Below are 23,803 nucleotides of genomic sequence, written 5' to 3' on the forward strand. Positions count from 1 at the left end.
ATCTCAATACTTTGCTATAATGCTCATCTCTCTTAAATATAGAATTATACAATTTAGACTGCCCTAATTTGAGTACATTCGAATTGTCTACACATTCTTTTGTTGGGTGAAAGACTCTAAAAAATAACTAAATAAAGGACTCCATGATCAAGACATGGAAAGAAAAGCCTGAATTTGGTGTAAAAAGAGCTAAAATCAAATCTTGGCTCTCTTGATAAGTAGTTGTGTGACCTTTGGTTAGTCACTTAAATTTCTTTCTTCAAAATGAGGTTATACTTAAAATAACTGTAGACAATATAAAGTACTTGGGAGTCTACCTGCCAAGACAAACCCAGGAACTATATGAAAACAATTATAAAACACTTTTCAGACAAAAAAAGTCAAATCTAAACAGTTGGAAAAGTATTAATGGCTCATGGGTAGGCTGAGCCAATATAGTAAAAATGACAATTCTACCTAAGTTAGTCTATTTATTCAGCACTATACATTGGTATGGCTATCAAAACTATCAAACAAAAATTATTTTGTAGAGATAGAAAAATAATAATAAAATTCATCTGGAAGAACAAAAGCTCAAGGAAATCAAGGGAATCAATAAAAAATTCAAAAGAAGGTGGTCTAGTCATACTATATCTGAAACTGTATTATAAATCAATAATTATCCAAACAAGCTGGTACTGGCCAAGAAATAGAGTGGTGGATCAGTGGAATAGATTAAGTACAAACTACATTATAGTAAATGACCATCTAGTATATGGTAAACCCAAAGATCCAAACTTTTGGAATAAAATTCATTATTTGATGAAAACTCCTGGGAAAACTGGAAAACAGTATGGTAGAAACTAGGTATAGAACAACATCCCATACTGTATGCCAAGGTAAGTTCAAAATGGGTACATGATTTACACATAAAGAGTGATACCATAAGCAAATTAAGAAAGCATGAAATAATTTATCTGTCAGATTTATTGATAAGAGAAGAATTTAGGACCAAAAAGATATAGAGATCATTACAAAATGTAAAATACATACTTTTGATTATATAAAAAAGTTTTTGCACAAACAAAACTGATGCAACCAAAATTATAAGGAAAGAAGAAAACTGGGGGTAAATTTGCAACAAGTATCTCTGATAAAGGCCTCATTTCTCAAATATATACAGAACTGAGTCAAAGTTATAGGAATATGAGTCATTTACTTAATGATAAATCTTCAAAGGATATGAAGAGGTAGTTTTCAGACAAATAAATCAAAGCTATAGTCATATGAAACAATTCTCTAAATCATCACTGATTAGAGAAATGCATATTGAAACAACTCTTAGGTACTACCTCATACCTGTCAGATTGACTAATATGACAGAAAAGGAAAATGTTGGATGTTGGAGGGGATGTGGGAAAACTGGGACACTAATTCACTGTTGGTAGAGTTGTGAAATGATCCCACCATTATGGAAAGCAATTGCAACTATGCCCAAAGGGCTATAAAATTGTGCACACCCTTTGATTCAGCAATACCTCTGCTAAGTGCATATCCCAAAGACATCCAAAAAAATGGAAAAGGACTTATTTGTACAAAAATATTTATAGTAGCTCTTTTGCAGTGGCTAAGAAGAGGAAATCAAAGGGATGCCCATCAATTGGGGAATGGCTAAGCCAGCTGTAGTATATGATTATAATAGAATATTATTGTACTATAAGAAATGACATGCAGGATGATTTCAGAAAAACCTGGAAAGACTTACATGAACTGATGCGTAGTGAAGTGAACAGAACCATTAGAACATTATACACAGTAATAGCAATATTGTTTGATGAAGAACTGTGAATGAAAGCTATTCTCAGCAGTACAAGGATCCAAGACAATCCCAAAGGACTCATGATGAAGCATACTATCTGATTCCAGAGAAAGAAGTAATATTAATTGAATACAGACTGAAGTACACTGTTTTCACTTTCTTTCATTTTTATTCAAGTCTTCTTGTACAAAATGACTGATATGGAAATGTTTTACATGACTGCATATGTATAACCTATATCTGATTGCTTACCCTCTCAGGGAGGGGGGTAGAGAGGGAAGGATAGAATTTGGAACTCAAAACTATACAAATGTTTAAAAATTTTAAAAAGTGTAGTATAACAAATGGCTTCTAATGTTTCCTCTAGCTCTAAATTTTGACATTTACTACAAGAGGATTTGAGTCCTAGAAACATTTCCAACCCACCATGCCTAGCAGTAGAATCTTCTCATACTTGAATTACCATTCCCTGAAATTCCAACAATCCTAAATAGAAGCATTTAGTTATGTACTCAGATTCAAAGAGAGATCATCATTTATCAAATTAGAATAAGGTGATTAATATGATGAAAATTTGTTATATTCTCCTTTTTATGATTGCTGTCTACACATCCTTTGAAATGAGAATTTCCATATTTAATGTAGTAGGATCATAGATTTAGAACTTCAGATACCATAAAGTATATACTGTCCAACCTTCTCATTTTACGGATGAGAAAATTGAGGCCCGGAGGGGTAACATTAATATCCCACGGTCACATAACTAACAAGTGTTAGCAGTAGAATGTGAACACATCTCTCTAATTCCGAGTTCTGTGCTCTGCCCATTACACTGTGTTTCTAGATAGTAAATTGTATTATAAATGCTTGGGAAGCCTTATTAGGAGGGAACTAATCGAAAGTACCTGGCATTCTTTTCTTGTTGACTTGGTAAAAAATTCTGCAGATGAAGGAGTCAAAAGTAATATGGCCAAGTCTTTGTCATTGTTTCCTGTAATAGTGTTGACAACTTGAGAAAAAAATCAATGAAAAACTTTTGCTGAAACTGAAAAATAGAAAAGACACTTTCATATGGGAGGCATGAGTGTGGGTCTGCTGCACTGTGGATAGGTTTTAGAAGTCCTGCACTTCATCTAATGTTTCTTGTTTCTTCTTAGCATGAGAAGCCAATGCTTATTTTCTCTGCATAGCACTCCTCCTCCCACTCCATACATGCATGCCTCCTACTCTATTCATAGGTTTGTATTCACTCAGAGGAGGCATTCTGCCCATTGCTGGATTAACCTTACATTTTGCTAGATCTTTAAAAAGAGGATGTCAAATCGGTCAAGGCTTCCTTGGGTGCATTTCTATTCCATCAGCCTTTTGAAATGAAATTACTTCCACCTGTTTCCAAGGAGTCTTCAGGAGGGATTTTCATTTCAAATGATTAATATAAGCAATGCCTTTGTGACACCTAAGGCTAAAACACACACACACACACACACACACACAGAAAAGACAAAGTTTGCAGGGAGTTGTGATGCAATGAAAAGGGATGGAACCTGTATCGAGAAGATGCCTTCACAATTAGTGGAGTTTTTTTTATTGTACCTGATGCATGGTTTGGGAGACAGTAAAAGAAAATAGGAAAGAGGTTCAATTAGACCAGTATCATGTAGGATTAGGAGGAAAAAAATTGATGGGTGATATACTTCTTGCTTAATTAGAGTATATGTGAGGCCATCCATGAGCTGAAGAAAAGGGTTCCACTTGACATTATATGGTCTTGTATATAGGCATATTTTAGTGACAATTGGTTTCTATATAAAATTATTATAAATTTATATTGAATCAGATCTTGATTAAATTTATTTCACAAGGTAGAATTTGACTTATTCTTTTCCTGAACATTTAACATTCAGACAAATCATGGACCAGATCATTAGTTCATGGCTGGTCTTGAACTTGATCTAGGACTTGAAGCCTTGATCTTTTATTTCATGAATATTTAATTGTGATGAACTCTTTTCCCTTTGCAGTATGAGGGAGAGTGAGACATTCTGTACTGCTAAAGTTATCTGTCGTGCTTGGCATTTTAATTTACTTTCTTAAGTTTTTAAACCAAGAACCATTTCAATTCCAATGAACACACTTTATCACACTTTTTCAGATGACTACTTTCTCCCTTTGAAGTTTTTTTTTTTGGTAAATTCTCTTTAAGCTTAAGCATATTTCCCCTCTAGTTCTAGCTTACTAAACACAGCATTGAAGTCAGATGTAGAAATCATTCTGCTAGAATATGAGCATGTAGGTGAGTGAATGATTTCCTGCATCTGCTGCCAATGAATGTATGTGTCTATGTCATCCTCGTTTTTGTGCCTAAAAAGCTTAGTGGTACAAGTGACCAATGCTGATCAGGAAAAGTATTTTTTTCCTCAGCTTTGTATCCACAATTGCAAAGAATTACACTACAGTGCTGCCTACTTAAGTTTTGTTGTTTGTTGTTCAGTCATTTTCAGTTGTGTCTAACTCTTTGTAACCCCATTTGAAGTTTTCTTGGCAAATATAGTAGTTTGCCATTTTCTTCTCCAGATGAGGAAACTCAGTGACTTGCCCAGGATCATATAGCTAGTAAGTTTCTGAGGCTGGATTTGAAATCAGGTTTTCATGACTTCAAGCCTAGCACTCTATCCACTGTGCCCATACACAAGTTAACTATTATTAATCATAATAGCAACACATCACAACTGCACATTGTTTTATATTTTTCAGGATTTTTTCTCATGAACTATGTTTTTTAAACAGTCCCCTTGAAAGGAATCTTTTGTTTTTTAATTTTATCTAGTTTTTATTTTGTTTTTCATGTTGAACTTAATAAAATCCAAAATGAATATTGCCATATATCTATATATACATATATAATGGAAGAGAAGAAAGAAAATTATATCCGAAAATGTGAATTGTTATTATTTATCCCTCACTTTTTAATAAATGAACATAATAAATTCAATATTTATTTGCAAAGTTATCCTGCTTATATGTGTCCTTCTGAAGTTCCTTGTGCTCTCTTATATGTATTGGGAAAATTTTTTCAATGACCTTCTTTTCTTTTCTTTTTCTTTTTTTTGCTTTTTGGCAGGGCAATCAGGGTTAAGTGACTTGCCCAAGGTCACACAGCTAGTACATGTGTCAAATGTCTGAGGCCGGATTTGAACTCAGGTCCTCCTGACTCCAGGGCCGGTGCTCTACTCACTGTGCCACCTAGCTGCCCCAATGACCTTATTTTCTTAATTTTTTTTTCTCTTTAAAATCAGCAATATTGCTAGGTCCCCTAAGCCTTCACATCTCCTCATCAAAAAAAAAAAAGATAAAGAAAAAGAAAATCCTTGTAACAAATGATCCTAGTGCAAATATGGCACTTTGGAAAATCCATACATTTGCCATGACCAAAAATATGTCTTATTGTGCATCTTGAGTCTATCATCCTTCAGTCATGAAGTGGGTAGTGTGCTTCACCATCATTCCTCTGGAATCAGGTTTCCATATATAGAAAAAATTTATTGGGTGTTTAATATGTGCCAGGCACTTGCTACATTTTGGGATTCATGAAGATAACCCTGCCTTCAAGGAACTTTTATCCTAATGTGGGAAGATACCACACACACACACACACACACACACACACACACACACACACACACAGAGAAATACATACAGAAATGAAAAGTATGGTAGAAAAGAAAAGGTATATCCATGGACAAGATGAAGTCCAGAGAGTCTAGTGGAGAGGTAAGCTTGCCTAGCCTCAGCACATCTTCAAATGGAGGTTCTTAAATGAAGCTCACCAATAGGAAGGGGGAGGGGCACAGAGTAGAGACTTCTTCCAGGGTGAGAAGGCATCTGGGGTGAAGGTAGAGAATTTCAGAGATTAGGGAATAGTTACAGGAGAGGAGGAGGTCATTGCATTGATCAGTGTTTTTAGCTTTTTTTTCTTTTACCTTTTTTGAGTTCTTTTAAAAAATTAATTTTTCACAGTCTTGTTTTTGTTTACCAGGTTCTTTTTTTTTTTACTCTGAGTCAGTTCATATGTGTTCCCATATTTCTCTGAATCCATACAATTCATTATTTTTTACAGTTAAAAATATTTTATTACATCAATTTGCCAGAATTTGTTCAGTCTTTCCTCAGTTGATGAACCTTCCCTTTGTTTCAAGTCCTTTGCTCAAACAAAAAAAATATTAAAATATTTTTGAACATGTTTCTTTTTCTTCTTTTTTTGATCTTTTTGGCCAAATAATATTATTATTGTTGAGTCAAAGGACATATACAATTTAGCATTGTTTGGGTATAGTTACAAATTAGTTTCCAGAGCAGCTGGACCAATTCACAGCTCCACCGGAATTTCCCCAATTTACCTGTCTTCCTTCAGGCATTCCAAAAAAGTTTTATTTTCCTTTATTTGAGGGTTATCTTTAAGCCCTGAATATGGATTTATTGTTGTACACTGCAGTGCTGGGATTGGGAGATCAGGAACATTTTGTCTGGCTGACACATGTCTCTTGCTGATAGACAAGAGGAAAGATCCTTCTTCTGTAGACATTAAGCAGGTGCTTCTGGAAATGTGGAAATACAGAATGGAGCTGGTCCAGACAGCAGACCAATTGTGTTTCTCTTATCTGGCTGTTATTGAAGGAACCAAATATATTATGGGAGACTCTTCTGTTTCGGAGCAATGGAAAGAGCTCTCCAATGAGGATTTGGAGCCACCTCCGGAGTATACTCCCCACCACCCAGACCACCAAAATGTAAATTGGAACCACACAATGGAAAATGCAAAGAATTTTTTCCAAACCACCACTGGAAAATGAATGAAATATGTGCTAAAGAACAAGATGGCCCTATTATAGAAGAAAGCATAACTTCCTTAACTGTACCACTGACCACAGAAAGTCCAGACGCTGGAGTTAGAAAGAGAACTGATAGTGAACGTCAGAATGCCACATCCACCAAAGAAGAGCCATCCCCAGAGGAGGATGAAGACAATATGGCAACTGCCTGGAAGCCCTTTCTAGTCAATACCTGTATGTTCACTGTCCTCACAGCTGGAGCTTACCTCTCTTACAAGGTACGGCTTATGTGTGGGTGGTAAAACATCAGAGTTACTTTAATTTCCCTGAGTTATTTCAAACATTTTTATATGACTATTATCAGTATTAGCTTAGACCTCTTCCTTTCATAACTGCCTGTTCTTATCCTTTGGCCATTAATATGCTGATATACCCACATATACATACATAGATATATCGTTCATTAATCTGGGAATCTGGGACTTTAGTTTTGTTCCAGTATTTAAGATGGAAAATACACTTGGCCAAGGTTCAATCATAGTCTTAGACTTGGAGAAGACCTTGAGTTGGAAACAATTTTTCCCCTTTCACCTTAACATAGTACTAGCTTTTGAGCATTTATAATTCACTTGTATCATGAATGTATGTATGTATGTATGTTTATTTTTATCTGTGTAAATGTTATATCCCTCACACTGAATTGTAAGCTCCATCAGAGTAGCTTTAACCTTTTAGAATTTTATATCACTCTCTGTAGGCCAACACAGGATTTTCTACATATCAAATGTTCAATAAATGCTTGTTAAATTGATTCAGTTTATTCTAATCTTTATCTAAAGCATTGAGCCATTTAAATTATGAAGGAAAGGCTGTAACCCAAAATTTCCCAAATCTCAATTTAATCAAATCTCTTTGCATTATATTCTAACTAAAACAATGTCAAGATAATACCATTATACATTGAAACTCATCTCTTTGGTTCTTCAGAGTGTAGAATTTAGAGGTGAAGGGAACCATCAAGATCATCCAAACTTATTTCAAAAATGAAGAACTGACGCCAAGATTGTTACTTGCTCAAGTTTGCACAGATAGCAAGTAACAGACTTGGAAGTCAGAATTGTAAGGCTAGAATTGGAAGGACCTCTGCAGTCACCTAGTACAACCCCCTCATTTTACATATCTGTATGAGAAAACCAATGTCCAAGGATTATAAATGACTTACCCAAGGGCATACAGGTAGAGAAATTTAGAGGTAAAATTTGAATTGAGGTCTTCTCATTCTGAAGCAATGATCTTTTGACTCTACTATTCTGCCTCTCCTATGTCATTTGCATCTAAATTCAGAACTTTTTCCAGTGTACTATTGTGCATCTTCATAATCTAGAATACTCCTGTATGTCTATGCATGTCTAGTAGTATTTCATACTACTTCTTTTCATGTGTAATATGCATCGTCTTCTAGGATCACCATATAATGTGATGAAGCTTTGATTTATAACTTTAGTGGAAATTACATAATGTAAGTAAAGAGTTAATTTTTTTAATGAATGGATAAATCTTAGAGTTGGTAAAGCATAAGTGTAACTTGACTAATTCAAGGTTCTCTTCTTTGATTTCCTAGAAGGATGGTCATCCTGCCTTTGAATGAACACCTCCATTAAACTCCTTATCCCACAAAGCAACTAATTTTCATTTAATTACATTTGTAGTCATTAGAAAATTCTTCTTATGCTAAGTAGAAATTTTCTTCCCTATAAATTCTGTTTATTGGTCCTAGTTTTGTCCTCTGGAGCCACATGAAATGTATTTAATCCTTGTGTTTATAAAAGCTCTTCAAATATTAGGAAACAATGCTGTCTCTTTTCTAATATCTTTTTCATATTAAATTTCCCAATTGTCATATTTCAGGACGCTGCTTTTTTTCTCTCCATATTGTCAATGTTGTCCTTGAAATGTGCCATCCAGAATTGTGTAAATATGTATTCTAACCATCATAAAATGCAGCATGGCTCTTCTCTTTCTAGATTTCAACACTATTGATACTTCCATTGATGCAGACCATATTTGGATAAAGTTTTTAATAATAATAATTATTAACTATAAATTTGAGGTTTGTAAAGAACATTACAAATATCTGATTTTATCCCCACAATAACTATGGGAGACAGGTGCTATTATTATCCCCATTACTGATATGGAGACCAAATGATTTCCTCAGAGTTATGAAGTTAGTAAACGTCTGAGGCAGGATTTGAGCTCAGTTCTTTCTGACTCCAGGCCCAGTACTCTAGCCACTGTGCCACCTAGTTGTCTATACATGCATCTTAAACTACATATGATGCATTGGTGGCTCAAATTGTGTTTATGGTAAAATAAAATGATTTTAAAAGGTTTTCCAAGAAAAAAGTTCTTTCAGGTACAGGTTGGAGTAAATGTTCTTTTTTTTGGGGGGGTAGGGAAATTGGGGTTAAGTGACTTGCCCAAGGTCACATAGTGAGTACGTGTCAAGTGTCTGAGGCCACATTTGACCTCAGGACCTCCTGACTCCAGGGCCTGTGCTCTACTCACTCCACCACCTAGCTGCCCAAGGAGTAAATGTTCTTGATGTCCTACCAACACTGACTTTATCTTATAAGGGTGTGTGTAGGATCATTGCATCAGCTTGATTAATTTACTGCACCTCACTTTAAAGAAATGAAAAGATGCTATACTCTAATATACTTCCATAATCAGCTGAGAATATTTCTCAATTGAATAAAACCAATCAGACATTTCAACTAGGCACCACTGGAAGTCTTTTCCATTTTTTTAGTAAGCAAGATCACACCCTTTAGATCATCTATCAAATTGTTAACTAGTCTGACACCTAAAGATTCAAGTGTCTACAAGCTTAGGGCCTTCCAGCTAAGCCCCAGCGATGAATTACTTGCCTAAGACTGAGGGGATTACTCCAGCTTTGGCCTTGGCCTCCTCTCCCTTGAAAGCTTTGAAAGGTGCAAAGGATTTTGGAATGACCATATGCTCATCAGTGTCTTTGTATCATTCCTAGGACAGTACTAGCAGTATCTAATGAGCTAAGAATAGATTGCAATGAAAAAAGGCAGATATGAAGCTTTACAAGGACACTAGCAGAAAAGTTACAACATGTTTAGGAGGCGCTTCTTGAGTACCCAACAAAGGGTGAAACAAGGGACTTCCATTAACCTTTACCATAGTATGTGCCCGAGATTGAGTCTACTTTCTCTTGGTATCTATGTATTTTGGGGAGTATGACCCCATTTTATAGGCATGTATTGTACCCAATAGTAAAATCCCATTTCTAAAAAATGTGTAATAAATATAAATATTTAGATTATTAGATGATATCAACCAGTAAACAACAAAAGAAACACATCCATGGAGGCTCTCAAACTATAGCATTATAAAGATATCACCAAGTGCCTCTGTGTTAACTCTAGAACCCTGAGGGGGAAAAGTAGCATTTGTGTTCTGGGACATCCAGCCTGCCAGTAATAATGGAGGTTAGGCAAAGATCTCTTTAGCCTCCTTTCACTATACTTACCTTCAAACGCCTTGACTACTAGGTTGGCCCTAGATCTCAGGACTTCATACTGTCTTCTTCTGATTCCATACAGCTGGGCAGCTTGTGCCTCATGCTTGGAATGTGCCATTTGCACATATGAGCTTGTTGAAATCCTGTTTTCCTTCAAGACTCACCAGAGTGGTTACCTCCTCCCAGAAGCCTTTCCTTCTAGATCAAAGTGATCACTTCCTTCTCAAATGTCTTGCAGCACATTTTAAGATATTTTTCTTGATCAATTCTATCATGTATTATATATATATATATTCATTTAAATAATAGACATTATAAGATCATGTATACCTTGAGGGTAGCAATATTTTTCTTTGTTAATATCCCCAGGACATAACAGTCTTTTGCACATGGTGGTCACTTAATTTACTAAATTGCATTGTGAAATTCCTTCCCTTAAATCCATCACAAAGTAGTGGATAGAGTGATGGACTTGGATTCAGGAAGACCTGGATTCAAATTCTGCCTCAGACAGTTGCCATCTGTGGGGCCATAGACAAGTCACTTACCCTTGTTGAACATCAAATTTTTTACTTGTAAAATAGGAATAATAATAACTCTTACTTCATAAAATATTGTGAATATTAAATGAGTCAATAGCAAGATGCTCTTTGCATACCTTAATGAACAAGATGAATGCCAGATATTATCTCATAATTTCTGATCTTATTTTCCCTTGCACCTCTAGGAGACTTGTAAATAGTACAAAAGAATGCTAACTACTCAGTGTATTCAATTTTCTCTCCTCTCTCTGTCTCTGACTCTCTGTCTTCACTGTCTTTCTCTCTGTTTCTTTCTGTCTCTCTCTCTCCCTCCCTCCCTTTCTCTCACTCTCTGTCTTGCTCTCTCTTTGTCTTTCTCTGCCTTTCTCTGTCTGTCTCTCTTCTCTTCCCAGTCTTTTCACCCATTCGTTCCTTTCAGTCATTGTGTCCTCTCTAGCATTTGACATTGGTGACTACTCTCCCGTCCTGAATATTCTCTGTTCCCTTTGTCTCAGTGACACTGCCCATCTCTGTTTCTTTCCATTCATTTCTGATTGCTACTTTTTGGATTATTTTCATGCTTCATCATCTTCCTGCTTCATCAACCATGTTGTTGCTATTGCCAGGGCCCTGTCCTTGACTCTCTACTCTCTTCTTTCTTCAGGTGCTCTTAATGATTTCACCTGCTCCAATGAATTCAATTATTTCTTCTTTCAAGATGAATCATAAATCTCCATTTCTAACCCCAAATCCCCTAATCTGATCTTCTAGACTTATCTTTCTACTTTCTGGTCCTTTCTATCTTTATGTTCCACTAGCACCTCAATGTTAACATGTCCAAAAATGAAAATCTGGCGTGAAGTCCAAGTCTTTAACTAATATGGCATCACTTCCCTAGAATTTCTCTAGGTTATCAATGCCTTTAGGAAAATATAGAATCTAGAACTGGCACAGTACTCCCCCAAAACCTTGTCTCTCTTAATATAGCCTGAGGTTAAATGAACAGTTTTGACTTCATTATTGTATCAGTGGTTCCCGTTGAGCTTGTATTCCACTAAAAACAATAGCTTTTTTTCCCTCACAAACTTTACCTTATCAGACCTGTCTCATATTCTGTTTATATATAGTTGATTTAATTTTTTATCCATGTTTTATTTTGCTTTTATCCTTATTCAATTTCAATTTATTAGGTCTGTTCTATCTTACAGTAAAATCTGTTGAAATTTGATTTTATCCTTTCTCCATCATTAATTTCCCCCATCATTCATTATTAAAATTCCTTGCATCTTTGTACCAGCTGTAAGTTTGTTAAAGAAAAATGAATCTATGCCTTTATTCAAGTCATTAATAAAAATATTGAATAACACATGACTAAATACAGATCCCTGAGGCACTCTACCAGAGACCTTCTTTTACACTGATATCAGTCCATTAAATCAGTGCTTAGCATAGTGCTTGGCACACAGTAAGCACTTGAAAAATATTTATTGATTCATTCATTTATTGATGTCTGCTCTTGCTCCTGAAATTCAACTTATTTATCTGTGTGCCTATCTGTGCTAACCCACATTTATTGGTGTGTTCCAGAAGGATAGGAAAAGAGATTGTTAAAGACTTAACTATTTGTATATCTTATGAAGAATCATTCAATCATTAGTAAGTATTTATTTAAGAACTTTCTATGTGTAATTAACAGGGTTAGATAGTGAAAGAATGGAAAGAGCTAAATAAGATGAAATCCTTTAAAATATTTTTATAATCTAGAGGGAAAAAAGAAAGTATATGTGCAGATAAGCAGACTAATATGTAGGATATGGTAAATGATTACAAACTGTGAAATCCCGCTATTAAGATTAAAGGAAAATCAATTCTAGGTGGTGGATCAGAGGAAGTCCTATGATGGAGGTGGCATGAGAACTGTCTCATGAAGGCTCAATTCAATGTCTAGAGAATAGAGAAGAGGTAAAGAGCAGAAAGTATTCCAGGCATTGGGAATAGTACAAAGGTACAAACGAAGATTAATTTAGGCCATATCTGTGAGATCAGAAATCCAATGTGGCTAGAACTTAAATATATGAATGAAAAATGGGAAGTTAAAGAAATGATGACAAAAATGACATACTTCACATATTTGAATTCCATTCTCTAACTCAATAAAGAAAGGTATATGACAGGATAGGGGAGATTATGAGAGCTGCTCAAAAGTACAATGAGCTACCACAAGAAAGAGTGAATTTGCTTTTCTGGAGATATACAAGCAAAGACTAGCTGAGCACTTCACAGATAAAATGGAAAAAGAGATTTATGTTTCATGTAGAATTTGGACTAGACAATCTCTCAATCCCTTTATAACTCCCTAGTTCTCTGAATGAATCAATAAATGAATGAATGAAAGCATTTATTAAGCACTTACTATAAGGAAAGTACTGTGCAAAGGGCAGAGGATACAAATAGAGAAGTAATACAGGTCCTGCTTTCAAGGTGCTCACAAACTAATGGAGGAGACCACATGTATGGAAAGGATCAGCTTTAAAACAGAAAGAAAAGTCCAATGGTCTTTAGGACACAGTGGCAAACAGACATTAATGCCTATTCTTGAATATAATTTCCGTTGATAAATCATGTCAGTTTCTAATATTGAACTATTTGATAGTGTCAATGAATTTAATTTAATAAAGTCAAGTCCTAGACTGTGCTTTTTGGAGGAAAATCATCATATGAATCAAATGTTATAAGCAACCGAATACAAAAAATAGTAGAAATTAATACACAAGTGATGAAAGATCCTAATTGTCTTAAGTTTTATATGAATTCTGCAGAAATACAGCTGCTGCTTATCACTAAAGATGCAGAATATTTTTCAAAGTCAGGAATGAAACTTAAAATTGTGTCTGTGTAGAATAGCACTATGTAGAGAAATGTTAACATTACAAGGGCCGACATGTTTTATGTTGCTACAAGGTACCTGCCACAAATGCAGCAAATAGTCTGTAACAAGAAAAGGCTCAGAGGGGACTAGATCGAAAAAGGGATCATTTACAGCCATTAAAGCTAATGTACAAACAGCATGGCACAAAGGGAACACAGGGCAGATTCAGTCTAACACAAAGATAAGCCGAGTATATTTCAATCAAGGAGGCAGAGTTTGAGAAGCAAGTCTAAATTGCAAACACTATGCTTTGGATTTTGTTCCTTCTTTAATAATGAAAGGACATCAGAAAAGAGGATTGCCATTACAAGCACTGGATTGTAGCTGGATTCTATTTTATTTTGTCTTGCACACAATAAATGCAAAGTGGAATCATTCAGAGAGAAAAAACATCCCAATGAACAGACTATTAGGAATGATATGTATATGCTGCCAAGCTAAATCAATGCAACGTAAAGGGAAGAATTCTACAATGTCCCTAAAATGGGAATTCTTACCTTAGAATGTTAAGATCCTTAAGTTCCTCCATTGTTTGATTAGTTTACTTTCTTCAGTATGATAATAATCTTGTATATTCACAAAGCACTTTACAATTTACAATGCGCTTCCATACAAATTACTTTACTAATTCTTTGCAATTACATTGTGAGGTAAGTACTATTTTTGAGTAGTCTAAAGAAGGAAATGATTACTAAGAGACAGACAAACTTCATTTTACTTTCAGAAGGAGTTAGCAGAATATAAGAAGTGAAGCAAAATGGAACTTACACTTTGATAATTGAAAAATTCTGGCACATATTAATAATTTAATTTATTAAATTAATTAATAATTTAATAATGGAGTCCATAAACACAGAAAAGGAAGAAATGGTTACAAGTCAGGATAACTATTTAAAGAGCAGTTTATGTACACAATAAAATATTTATAGCAGTGCTTTTAGTACAAACAAAAACCTGAACAAAGTAGATACTCATCAATATTACAAAATAAAATATAGCACATGAATGGGATTAATTTTGCCCAAAAAGTGATGAATTCTGAAGAATGAAGAAAAGCATGGGAAGATTTAAATGAACTGATGCAGTATCAATTAAACAAAACTGGAGGAACTATATATGTAATGTAATCAGTAAGAACAAAAACAACATTAAAAATTAAAATTATATTATGTATAATTATAACAACCAAATGTGGCTCCAAGGAATAGACATGAGATTGAACCTTCCTCTCTTCTTTGTAGTTGTGGACTATGACTATGAAACATTGAATACAATATTGGAAATGGTTGACATGCTAATTTAGCATGCCGAACTTTGGGGAATAAAAGTCATATAAACTATATTAATGCAAATTTAAACTTTAAAAAATTTACATAGACTTGTAGATCAAGGAAATCAATGGATGTAATTTCAGATCAATTTCAGCAAATTATTCTAAAAAACCTCTCAATTTCCTTGTAAATAAGATGGATAGCTCTGGGGTTTATTATAGTAGAGTGAGATGAATTTGGATTGGATTAGGTGACTGATCCCAAAGAGTGTTCAGTAATATCAAATTGGCAGGAGAAAATGGCCATGGGATATACTAGGGGACTATGTTCTTAGCCTTTTACTTGTCAACCTTCTTATTGATGATAACATTTATTACATATTTATGAAACATAAGCAAATGTTTAATGTTGTGGATGGCAGAGTCAGATGGCAAAAAGAAAAGCAAAGATCAAAGCTAGAATTGTAGACTAGATAAAATAAAATGAAATTTAATAAGAGTATATTTAAATTTCTCTTTATGGGTTGGACTAGTCCTGTGATGATACTCAGGGATAACTGAGGAACACATTGATGCACCAGAGGCACATACTAAGTGTGAAAATAGAAAGAAGGAGACACATTGGGTATATATCAGCACCTAATTCAGTTTCTGGAGCATAGAGGGTGCATAATAAATACCTATTGAATTAAATCGTCTGTGTAGAAACTTTAGAAAAAACAAATAAGAATCACACAGATTTCACTTAGAGCTCCTTTTAATGTTATCTGATGGATAAGTTCTGATCATTGGGCCTTGGAAATATTGAAGAATATCTACATCTCATAATTAGGTTCAAACAATCAACTATACATGGCAAGATTTTATGTGAAAAAGAAAATCTGAGGACATTGTTAGGCTTCAAGATTACTAACACACCCTACCTTTAATCATGGGGACCAATGGCCTTACTGTATCATGTTCTAGTTAGACTACATCTAGGTGGCTTGTTAACTTATAAGTGCCACCCCTCAAAAAGAGATGAGAGTTAGAAGAGATATGATAATCATTTTCAAGTACTTAAAGTATTTTCATACTGATAAGTTTTTTTTTCCTCCTCATCTGTAGAGGACAAAACTAGGTAAAAAAAGGTATTAGCTGCAGAGAAGGAAATTTTCATTTGGTGTGAGAAAAAAAATAAAACTTCCCCAAAATTAGAGTGATCTTAAAGTAGTATCAAATTTCTTTAGACTGAAGAGGCAGTGAATTTACTATAGCTGAAGGTCCTGAAGAAAAGACTAGATGAACCTGAAAATGAGTGTGTACATCTCTCTTATAGGCAGCTAAGTGATAAAGTGAATAGAGCCCTAGGCTTAGGGTCTGGAAGATGTCATTTCAAATCTGACCTCAGATACTTACTAGATGTGTGATAGTGAGCAAGTCACTTAACCTCTTTTTGCCTCTGTTTCCTCCCTGGTTAAATAGGAGTAATAATAGCACCTACCTCATGGGATCATTGTGACTATCAAAGGAGTTAGTATTTGCAATATGCTTAGCACAATACCTGGCACAAAGCAGGTGCTACATAAGCTATATATGCTTGCTTCCTTTGACCCACATACTTTGACTAAATACAAAACTCAGTCATTAATTTAATGATGATGATGATATAACTTCTGATAGGCTGACAAAATCTAACATCTGCCAAACGTGAGAAGCACCATACCAACTGCACTCTAAATTATATTATTTATTTATATTCACACAATACTTTTCTGGTATCTGTACTTTAAATGATCTGCCATTTTATTTTTGAGGATACTTCTACTACCAATGACAATATCAGCCTTTGCTTGCCTTATCAGACGATCTTTGTGTCCAGAACTAACTAGGTTAGTCTTCAGAAAACAGATGGAGAGGTCACACTTTAAAAATTCCCCTACTCATCAAGAACTACAAGAGCTTTCAATCATGTATATAATTTTAAACCCAGAATCAGCTTTATGCTACAGTGAGACATCAGAATAGGCTCAGCTAAGGGTTAGACAAAATGACGTCTGAGAACCTTTAATTTTTTAATTCTGTCATCTATATAATAGAGATGTACTTCAAGAAATCAAATTTCTCTTATTATGTTGCTTTTGGTACTCTTCCACCAAGACATATCTCTCCCTTTCTTTAGCAGAGGTAAATGTCTATGGCTCAAAAAAAATCTATCGCCCTGAAGCCACCATTATTCTAGTTTATGAGAACCCATGACCTATTTACATGGTGATCTCCAATGACACACTGGAGTAAAACTGCAGTGAAGAAGATGTAGATAATTAAGTATGGGTAGTTATAGATGTAGGTGTAGACATAGATACAGGTACAGACATAAAGAAATGTATTAATATATTCCACTTTTATCTCTCCTAACATCTTTAACATGGCCTTAGTGCCTTGTACCTGCCTTATTCTCTTTCATTAAGAGTTCTTCATTGCTTCCCACCCATGCATTGAAATATTGATTAAAGTTCTTCTCTTATTACTATCTGATCTACAACTTGAGGATAGCTCTTGCCCACTCCAATACTTCCTTAGGTAGTAAACACTTATTGTAAGCAAAGCAGTCTGCTAAGCCCTGGGGATACAAATAGAAAAGCAAGACCTCCTTGCTGTCAAGGGACTGTTATTCTAATGAGAGAGACAAAGCATTTAGAATGTTTCAGTATCAAGTTAAATGGAAAGCTTTGCATGGTCATTAAGATGGAGTGGCAAAGCAGATTTTTTACAATATTTATATTCAGGAATATTTTATATTTACACTATTTATAGTCAGGAAATTGTTCTTAACATCCAGTTCAAATATTTAATCCTATCAACTTGTCATATATTTCACAGCCTCAGTCCAATCCAGCTGCTAAGGAAATGTGGTATTATTGTATTTCACACCACCATCTCGTCTCTCTCTCTGTCTCTCTCTCACTCTCTGTCTCTGTCTGTCTATCTGTCTCTGTTTCTCTCTCTCTGTCTCTCTCTCTCACATACACACACACACAAACACACAAAACTCACTACTATTTTGGTTCATATTTTTTCTCTTTCTCCTCCACCAAAAAATGAGTCAAAGCATTATAATATATAATAATTCCAACCATATTGACATGCTGTTATGTTAATGAAAATGGGAAGATCTTTCCCATCCATTAATAGGCCCATGTGACCTGCCTGAGTCACATGAGTCTGCATCTCATGGTGCCTGTGATGGAAGAGCTTGCTGAAGGGGTAGAGCAGGAAAGGGTGGAGCAGGAAGGTGGAGTCAGTCAGAGCTGAGAGAGAGAGAGAGATGGTGGAAGTTGCAGCTTGGAGAGAGAAAGAACAGACAGCAGCAGCTACTGTGAGTGAGAGAGGGAGTGATTTTGCTTAACGGAGTCTGCTTGTGGGAAGGCTGACAGAGGGAATGTATGGGGATGGTTGTGCCCCTTGCATTGATAATGTGTATCGATTTCCTTGTTGCTATGATGGATTTGGCTTTCTGGTGTTGGAATAAATGTCGTGGTTCTGTCTTCCTGTGATGCCAATTAGTGATTAAAGATCTTTCCCACCCATTCAATAGGCCTCAGGTGGGGCCAACAAAGGGAGGCTTGATTAGAGGCAGACCCACACCTTTGTGATGCCAATCAGTGATTAAAGACCTTTCCCACCCGATATATCTCAGGTGGGGCCAATTAAGGGAAGCTTGATTAGAAGTTTGTAGGCAGGCCTACTCCCTTTACTTACTGGGCACTAAGACTCAGGCTCACATCCTTTTGCTGATTGGGTGTGAAGCCCTTTGGCCATAAAAATGGCTACCCAGAAAGTAGCCATTGAGAACAGAGAATTCAGAAGTCAGAAGTCAGGAGTGAGAATTCAGAATCCAGGGCAAGGAAGAGAAGTAAGAACTCCAAGATGACAGAGCTGCAAAAAGAGTGGGGAACGGAGAGTGGAGTGGAAACCAGGGAGCTTCTTTAGAGACCAGAAAACTGAGAAGGGAAAGAACACAGGCAAGTAAACAGTTAGGATTCATGAGTGTTTATGGGGAGGCCCCAGCAGGGAGGAAGGTTACAGGATGACTTGGTTCCTTGCTATGATACTGTGTGTTATAATTTCCTTATTGCTACATTTAGGTTGGATTACTGGTTTTGGAGTATAATGACTGCTATATCGAATTGGAGTTATTGGTTTTGGGATTTGATCTTCTGGGGTCTAAATAAATGTTATACTTCCTCTGCCTTCTACCTAGAGAGTTTTTCATACTTTACGATTCTGAACCACATAGGCATGTTCATGGTTGTCCTTGAGGTCATGAATCTTGCCTTACTGACACACTTCTATGAAGAGAGTCTATTTTGTGATTCAGAACTGTGACAGCAAACTCATAACAGCCATAGCCACTGTGGGTATCAAATTGGCACTACACATGCCTAATTTTACAATGAAATCTGTTGAATAAACCTCTTTATGCTGATATGTGTGTATGATTAATACAGTGATGACTTCTAGTTATCAGTATACCAAATTTATGTTTAATAAGTCTCTATTGCAATTTATTACCAGTCTCTAACTCTAACTATAATCTAAGGCAGGGAAGATAGTAATTTTTAGGGAAATATGGTGCAGATTAGAATATTCCATTGGACCTATGACCTTGATGAGGTAGGTATTTCCTGAACATGACCAGGTTGTGATATATCTATTCCAGTTTATCCTGTGTGATTCTTGTCTGTATCTCCCCATAAGATTAACAAAGGGTTTCAACAAGTATTTTGGGACTATTCCTCATATTCTCTTGGCATTGTATGGATGCCGGTGGACCATGGGGACCATTCACTTATTGTTCTATCGTTCATTATTGCAAAATCACAAGACTGAGACTGATTACCTAAGATGGCAGAGTGGGAATAAGCAGTATATCGAGATCCACACCCAACTCCATAGAACTACTCCAAAGACCTTGAAAAAGCACCAGAATGAGTTGTGATGAGAAAGGTCAAGGGAAAACAATGACAATGAATCTTTTTACCCAGTTTGCATAAGCATTGTGAGACAAAAAAGAAATTTACAGACATTGAAGACATGATCTAATCAGGAGATCACCACATGAAGCCTTCCAGAATGGAGACTGAACTGGAGCCTTGAGAACTAGGGCAAGAAAAGGACCTCAGTCCAGCAAAAGGAACCTGATGTTATTCAGGGAGCACAAGATTATACCAATTGCAGCTCTATTACTTGTACCTAAGGGATGGGACACAAATCCAGTGAGGGCTGAGGAGGAAACCTGTGCTTAGGAGTGGCAGGTGAGGGCTAGGAGTTATGGACTGGAGGCATGTTCTAGGCAGCAAGTGGTAACAGAATCAGGTAGCATATATATGCCTTTGACACTGGATCAGGATCTCAGATTTATCCTCCAGCTTGATCTGAAGACTCCAGCTGAATAACCAGGGTAGGGAGCTCAAATAAAAGGAGTGGCTGCATTTCTGTTGTTCTGAACCTTCAGAGTAGCCTAGGTAGCTGACTAGCTAAGACCAGCAGTGGTCTACTGGACAATCATGGGGCAAGCTTACAATTGTGTTGCCTAGATACAAACTCAGGTCAGGAGCTTACACAGCTCATACCAGAAGGACAGAGGTTAGATTTTGCCATGGATCAGACTGCTTTGAGATCACTGATTCCCACCCCCACCTCTAGGTAAAGAGAAAAACAGAAAAAAGAATCTCACCATGAGGAATTATGATCATAGGGACTTCTGAGACACAAAGCCCAAAGAAGAGGACTCCAAAAAATCTACAAATAAAGCCTGAAATTAAAACACAGCCCCAATTCAAGTTCTATTAGAATTCCTGGAAGAGGTGAATCAGGATTTTTTTAAGTTAAAATGATTTTATAAATGAAATGAGAGTTTTAGAAGAAAGAATTAGAAAAGAAGTGAGAACTGTGAAGAAGAAAAAGTTGATAGGAATGTAAACAAAAATTAAATGATTAAACTATCTTTCATGGTCATACATTTCTAAGAAAGCCTTTGTGCTACATTTTTTATATAGCAACTTGTATATAATATGTTGCTTCCTGTTCATGAATACCATGCACCCATACATCCAAAGATATTTAGGTTATCCTCAACTTCAATTTAGCAGTGACTAAAATATTCCCTGCTTCTCTAGCATACAATATCACTGAAAGAAAACTAGTGTCAAAAAGATCGGCCTTCTTCAGGGATAAGCTTATATATAGAAAATATTATTTATTTAAAAGGTTCTGTGCTGTCATCTACTTAGATATTCCCTCTAAAAATGTCCATCTTAACCCATTCATGCCTGCCCTTGCTGTGCAACTCTTGTATGTGTCCTGCCATAAATTCTCTTGGGTGGGGAGATAGTTCACAGAGTAGAGAACTTCTGTACTTTCTCCTCACATTTTGAAGATAATAGTGCAGCTCTTGGGCTGTTCATGTATCGTGCCTCATCATCAAGGCATAAACAGTTCATCAACTTTTCCTATCACTTGCCTAATGATAATCACATTCTTCTTTAAAGTTCCTTATTGGTTATTTGTTGCTGCCTGTTCTTACCTACCACATACCTCTCCATTGTTCTCATTATGATATTCATTTTTAAATCTTTGGAAACTGTTGTATTCCGTGTCTCACTGTCACATAGCAATACAAATAGAAATTTTTTAATCAAAAGATGACTGTCTCTTGGAGAAGCTTGGAGTCATTAAAGGAACTTTGCAATTTCCCCAAGGCAATCCAGTTCATTCTCCATTTCAATTCTTAGCCCAACTTATCGTCCATTTGTTATGTCTGTGCCTCATATACATTCAATAGGGTTATCACAATACCTGGGACTTAATCCAAATCCATGTCATAATTTGGCCAATATACTTTTTTCTTCCACTTGATTCTTCCTGTACAGATTGTTAACCAAACTTTTTTGTTTTGTTATAGATGTCTTCCAGGAAACTTTGTAATTCCTGAGCTTCATGTAGCCAATTAAATCTCATCTGTTGAAAGAAAAAATATTTGGAGAACCTAACTAACAATAGAAAATGCCCCTTCAACTTGGATGCTGCTCTGGATCTCCTCCATCATAGTATGGTTATCATTTAACATCCTGTTTTATGTCTCACCAGTTGTGTAAGATCAGAGGGTAGTTGGTTGAATAGGATTATTTCTATTGTCATCTACTTAAAAGCATCTTGTATGATTTTGATGTGTGAAAAGGACACATCTTGTTAAAAAGGGAGCCTTTAAGGCAATGCTTAGCCCCTTCAGATCAAATGCTTTTTCAAAATCAATAAACAGTACTCACAGTGGAAGCTTATAATTTCTACATCTCTCAATCAATTTCAAAATGGTAAAAAAAATATGATCTACTGGAGAATATCATTTGCAAATGTCTGTTCTCTCTCTATTAATACTCTCATTGAAGATACCTTTGACTCACATATATGTAGATTGAGTATCATAATGAGAAAGTATAGGTCAAAATTTGTCAATGTTCTCTCAGTCACTTTTGTTCAGTATTTATAAGATCTGAAATTTTTCACCTCTTTGATATATTCTCCTTCAGGTATCTTATGTTTCAAGCATTTAAGCCCCTCATAAATACGTGACCTCCTTCACTTATGACTTCTATATATTTTTGGTTCAATCTGGCTACTTTTACCAACTGTGTTCTTTTTAGTGGTACTACCTCTTCTCTAAGCTTATCTGGGACTATGATTATAGTGGTGTCTCCAATATTCATGACTTCACTGTTCTTAAGATTGAAAACACTTTCTAATAAGAATCTTTATGAATCTTTTCCATTTTTCTTCTGTTTTTCTATTCTCTTTCTAATTTTGCCCTAAAATGTCCTCAGAATGACTTTGTATGGTCACATCTCTTACTAAGCTTTGTTAGGGGCAGGAAAGATGGCAAATACACACTGTACTTCCTTTAAAGTTTTGCCTAGGGCCAGCCTTGGATGAGGGTATTGGGTCTTATGCAAATCTGCTGTAGGCTTAGTATTCATATTAATATGTATGTGTAATCATGAGTGCCTTATATCTATATATTCAGGAAGTTTTATCCTTAGCTGAGGGCCTTTAGGAAAAGGTTTGGATCTATAATATTAAAAATGGAATTGCTCTTTAAGCTATTAATTAAAATGACCTATACTCTAAGTTCAGACTTAAAATGAAGTGAGAACAGTGCAAAAATGAAAATAAATCTCTGGAACTTATTTGTAGGGTATGTTTCTCATAAGCAAGAAGAGTAGAATAAATATATTCCAGGTTAATTTGTTGATTTTTATCTGTGGTGCAAATTAAGCTGGTTTGGATTTGAGTGGTGTTCCCACACATTATACTTGGTGTGGTGACTAACTAACATCATGTTGAATATCATAGGAGTGCAATAGAAGATTGAGAACTAAATGGCATCCTGGGATTTGTAGTTCAGAGTTTCAAACATTATCTTAGCTTTGAAAATTTCTTGGGTTTATCAAGAATTTAGAAGTAGTGTAGAGAGTCATGCAGTCAGGACTTAATGAGTTACACTGAAAAGAACCAGCATTACAAGACCAACAAATGAGGAAAAATCAAAAGGAAAACTGAATGGATTGATTCAAAGTTGAAAAGGAAAATATGGCTTTGCTATATAAACAGGAAAGATCAAGAAGGCCATTGGATCTCTATAGGGATTTCAAAGCAGAAGACTCCATTGGAGGTTATTGGCTGTATCCATTTTTTCAAAGACTGAGGGAAGTTTAGAAAAAAAAATGGCTCTTTCCCCAACTCCCTGGCAGGTCCAGTGACAAATATAGTTATACATATGTTATACATACATACATATATACGTGTGTATATATATATATATGTGTATATATATATATATGTGTGTATATATATATATATATATA

The 23,803-nt window shown here is 35.5% G+C and overlaps 1 protein-coding gene across 1 annotated transcript in view; it reads left to right on the plus strand.

Annotated features, from left to right (window-relative positions):
- The first annotated feature begins 832 nt into the window (after window positions 1–832).
- Window positions 833–23,803, plus strand: part of LOC118837450 (tyrosine-protein phosphatase non-receptor type 1-like) — a 30,768-nt gene continuing 7,797 nt past the window's right edge. Inside the window, 3 exon segments of the mRNA XM_036744336.1 lie at window positions 833–878; window positions 6,245–6,559; window positions 6,562–6,905. Of these exon segments, the coding sequence (XP_036600231.1) occupies window positions 833–878; window positions 6,245–6,559; window positions 6,562–6,905 (705 nt within the window).

The sequence above is a fragment of the Trichosurus vulpecula genome, chromosome 1 (assembly GCF_011100635.1).
Source record: "Trichosurus vulpecula isolate mTriVul1 chromosome 1, mTriVul1.pri, whole genome shotgun sequence".
NCBI classification, from domain to species: domain Eukaryota; kingdom Metazoa; phylum Chordata; class Mammalia; order Diprotodontia; family Phalangeridae; genus Trichosurus; species Trichosurus vulpecula.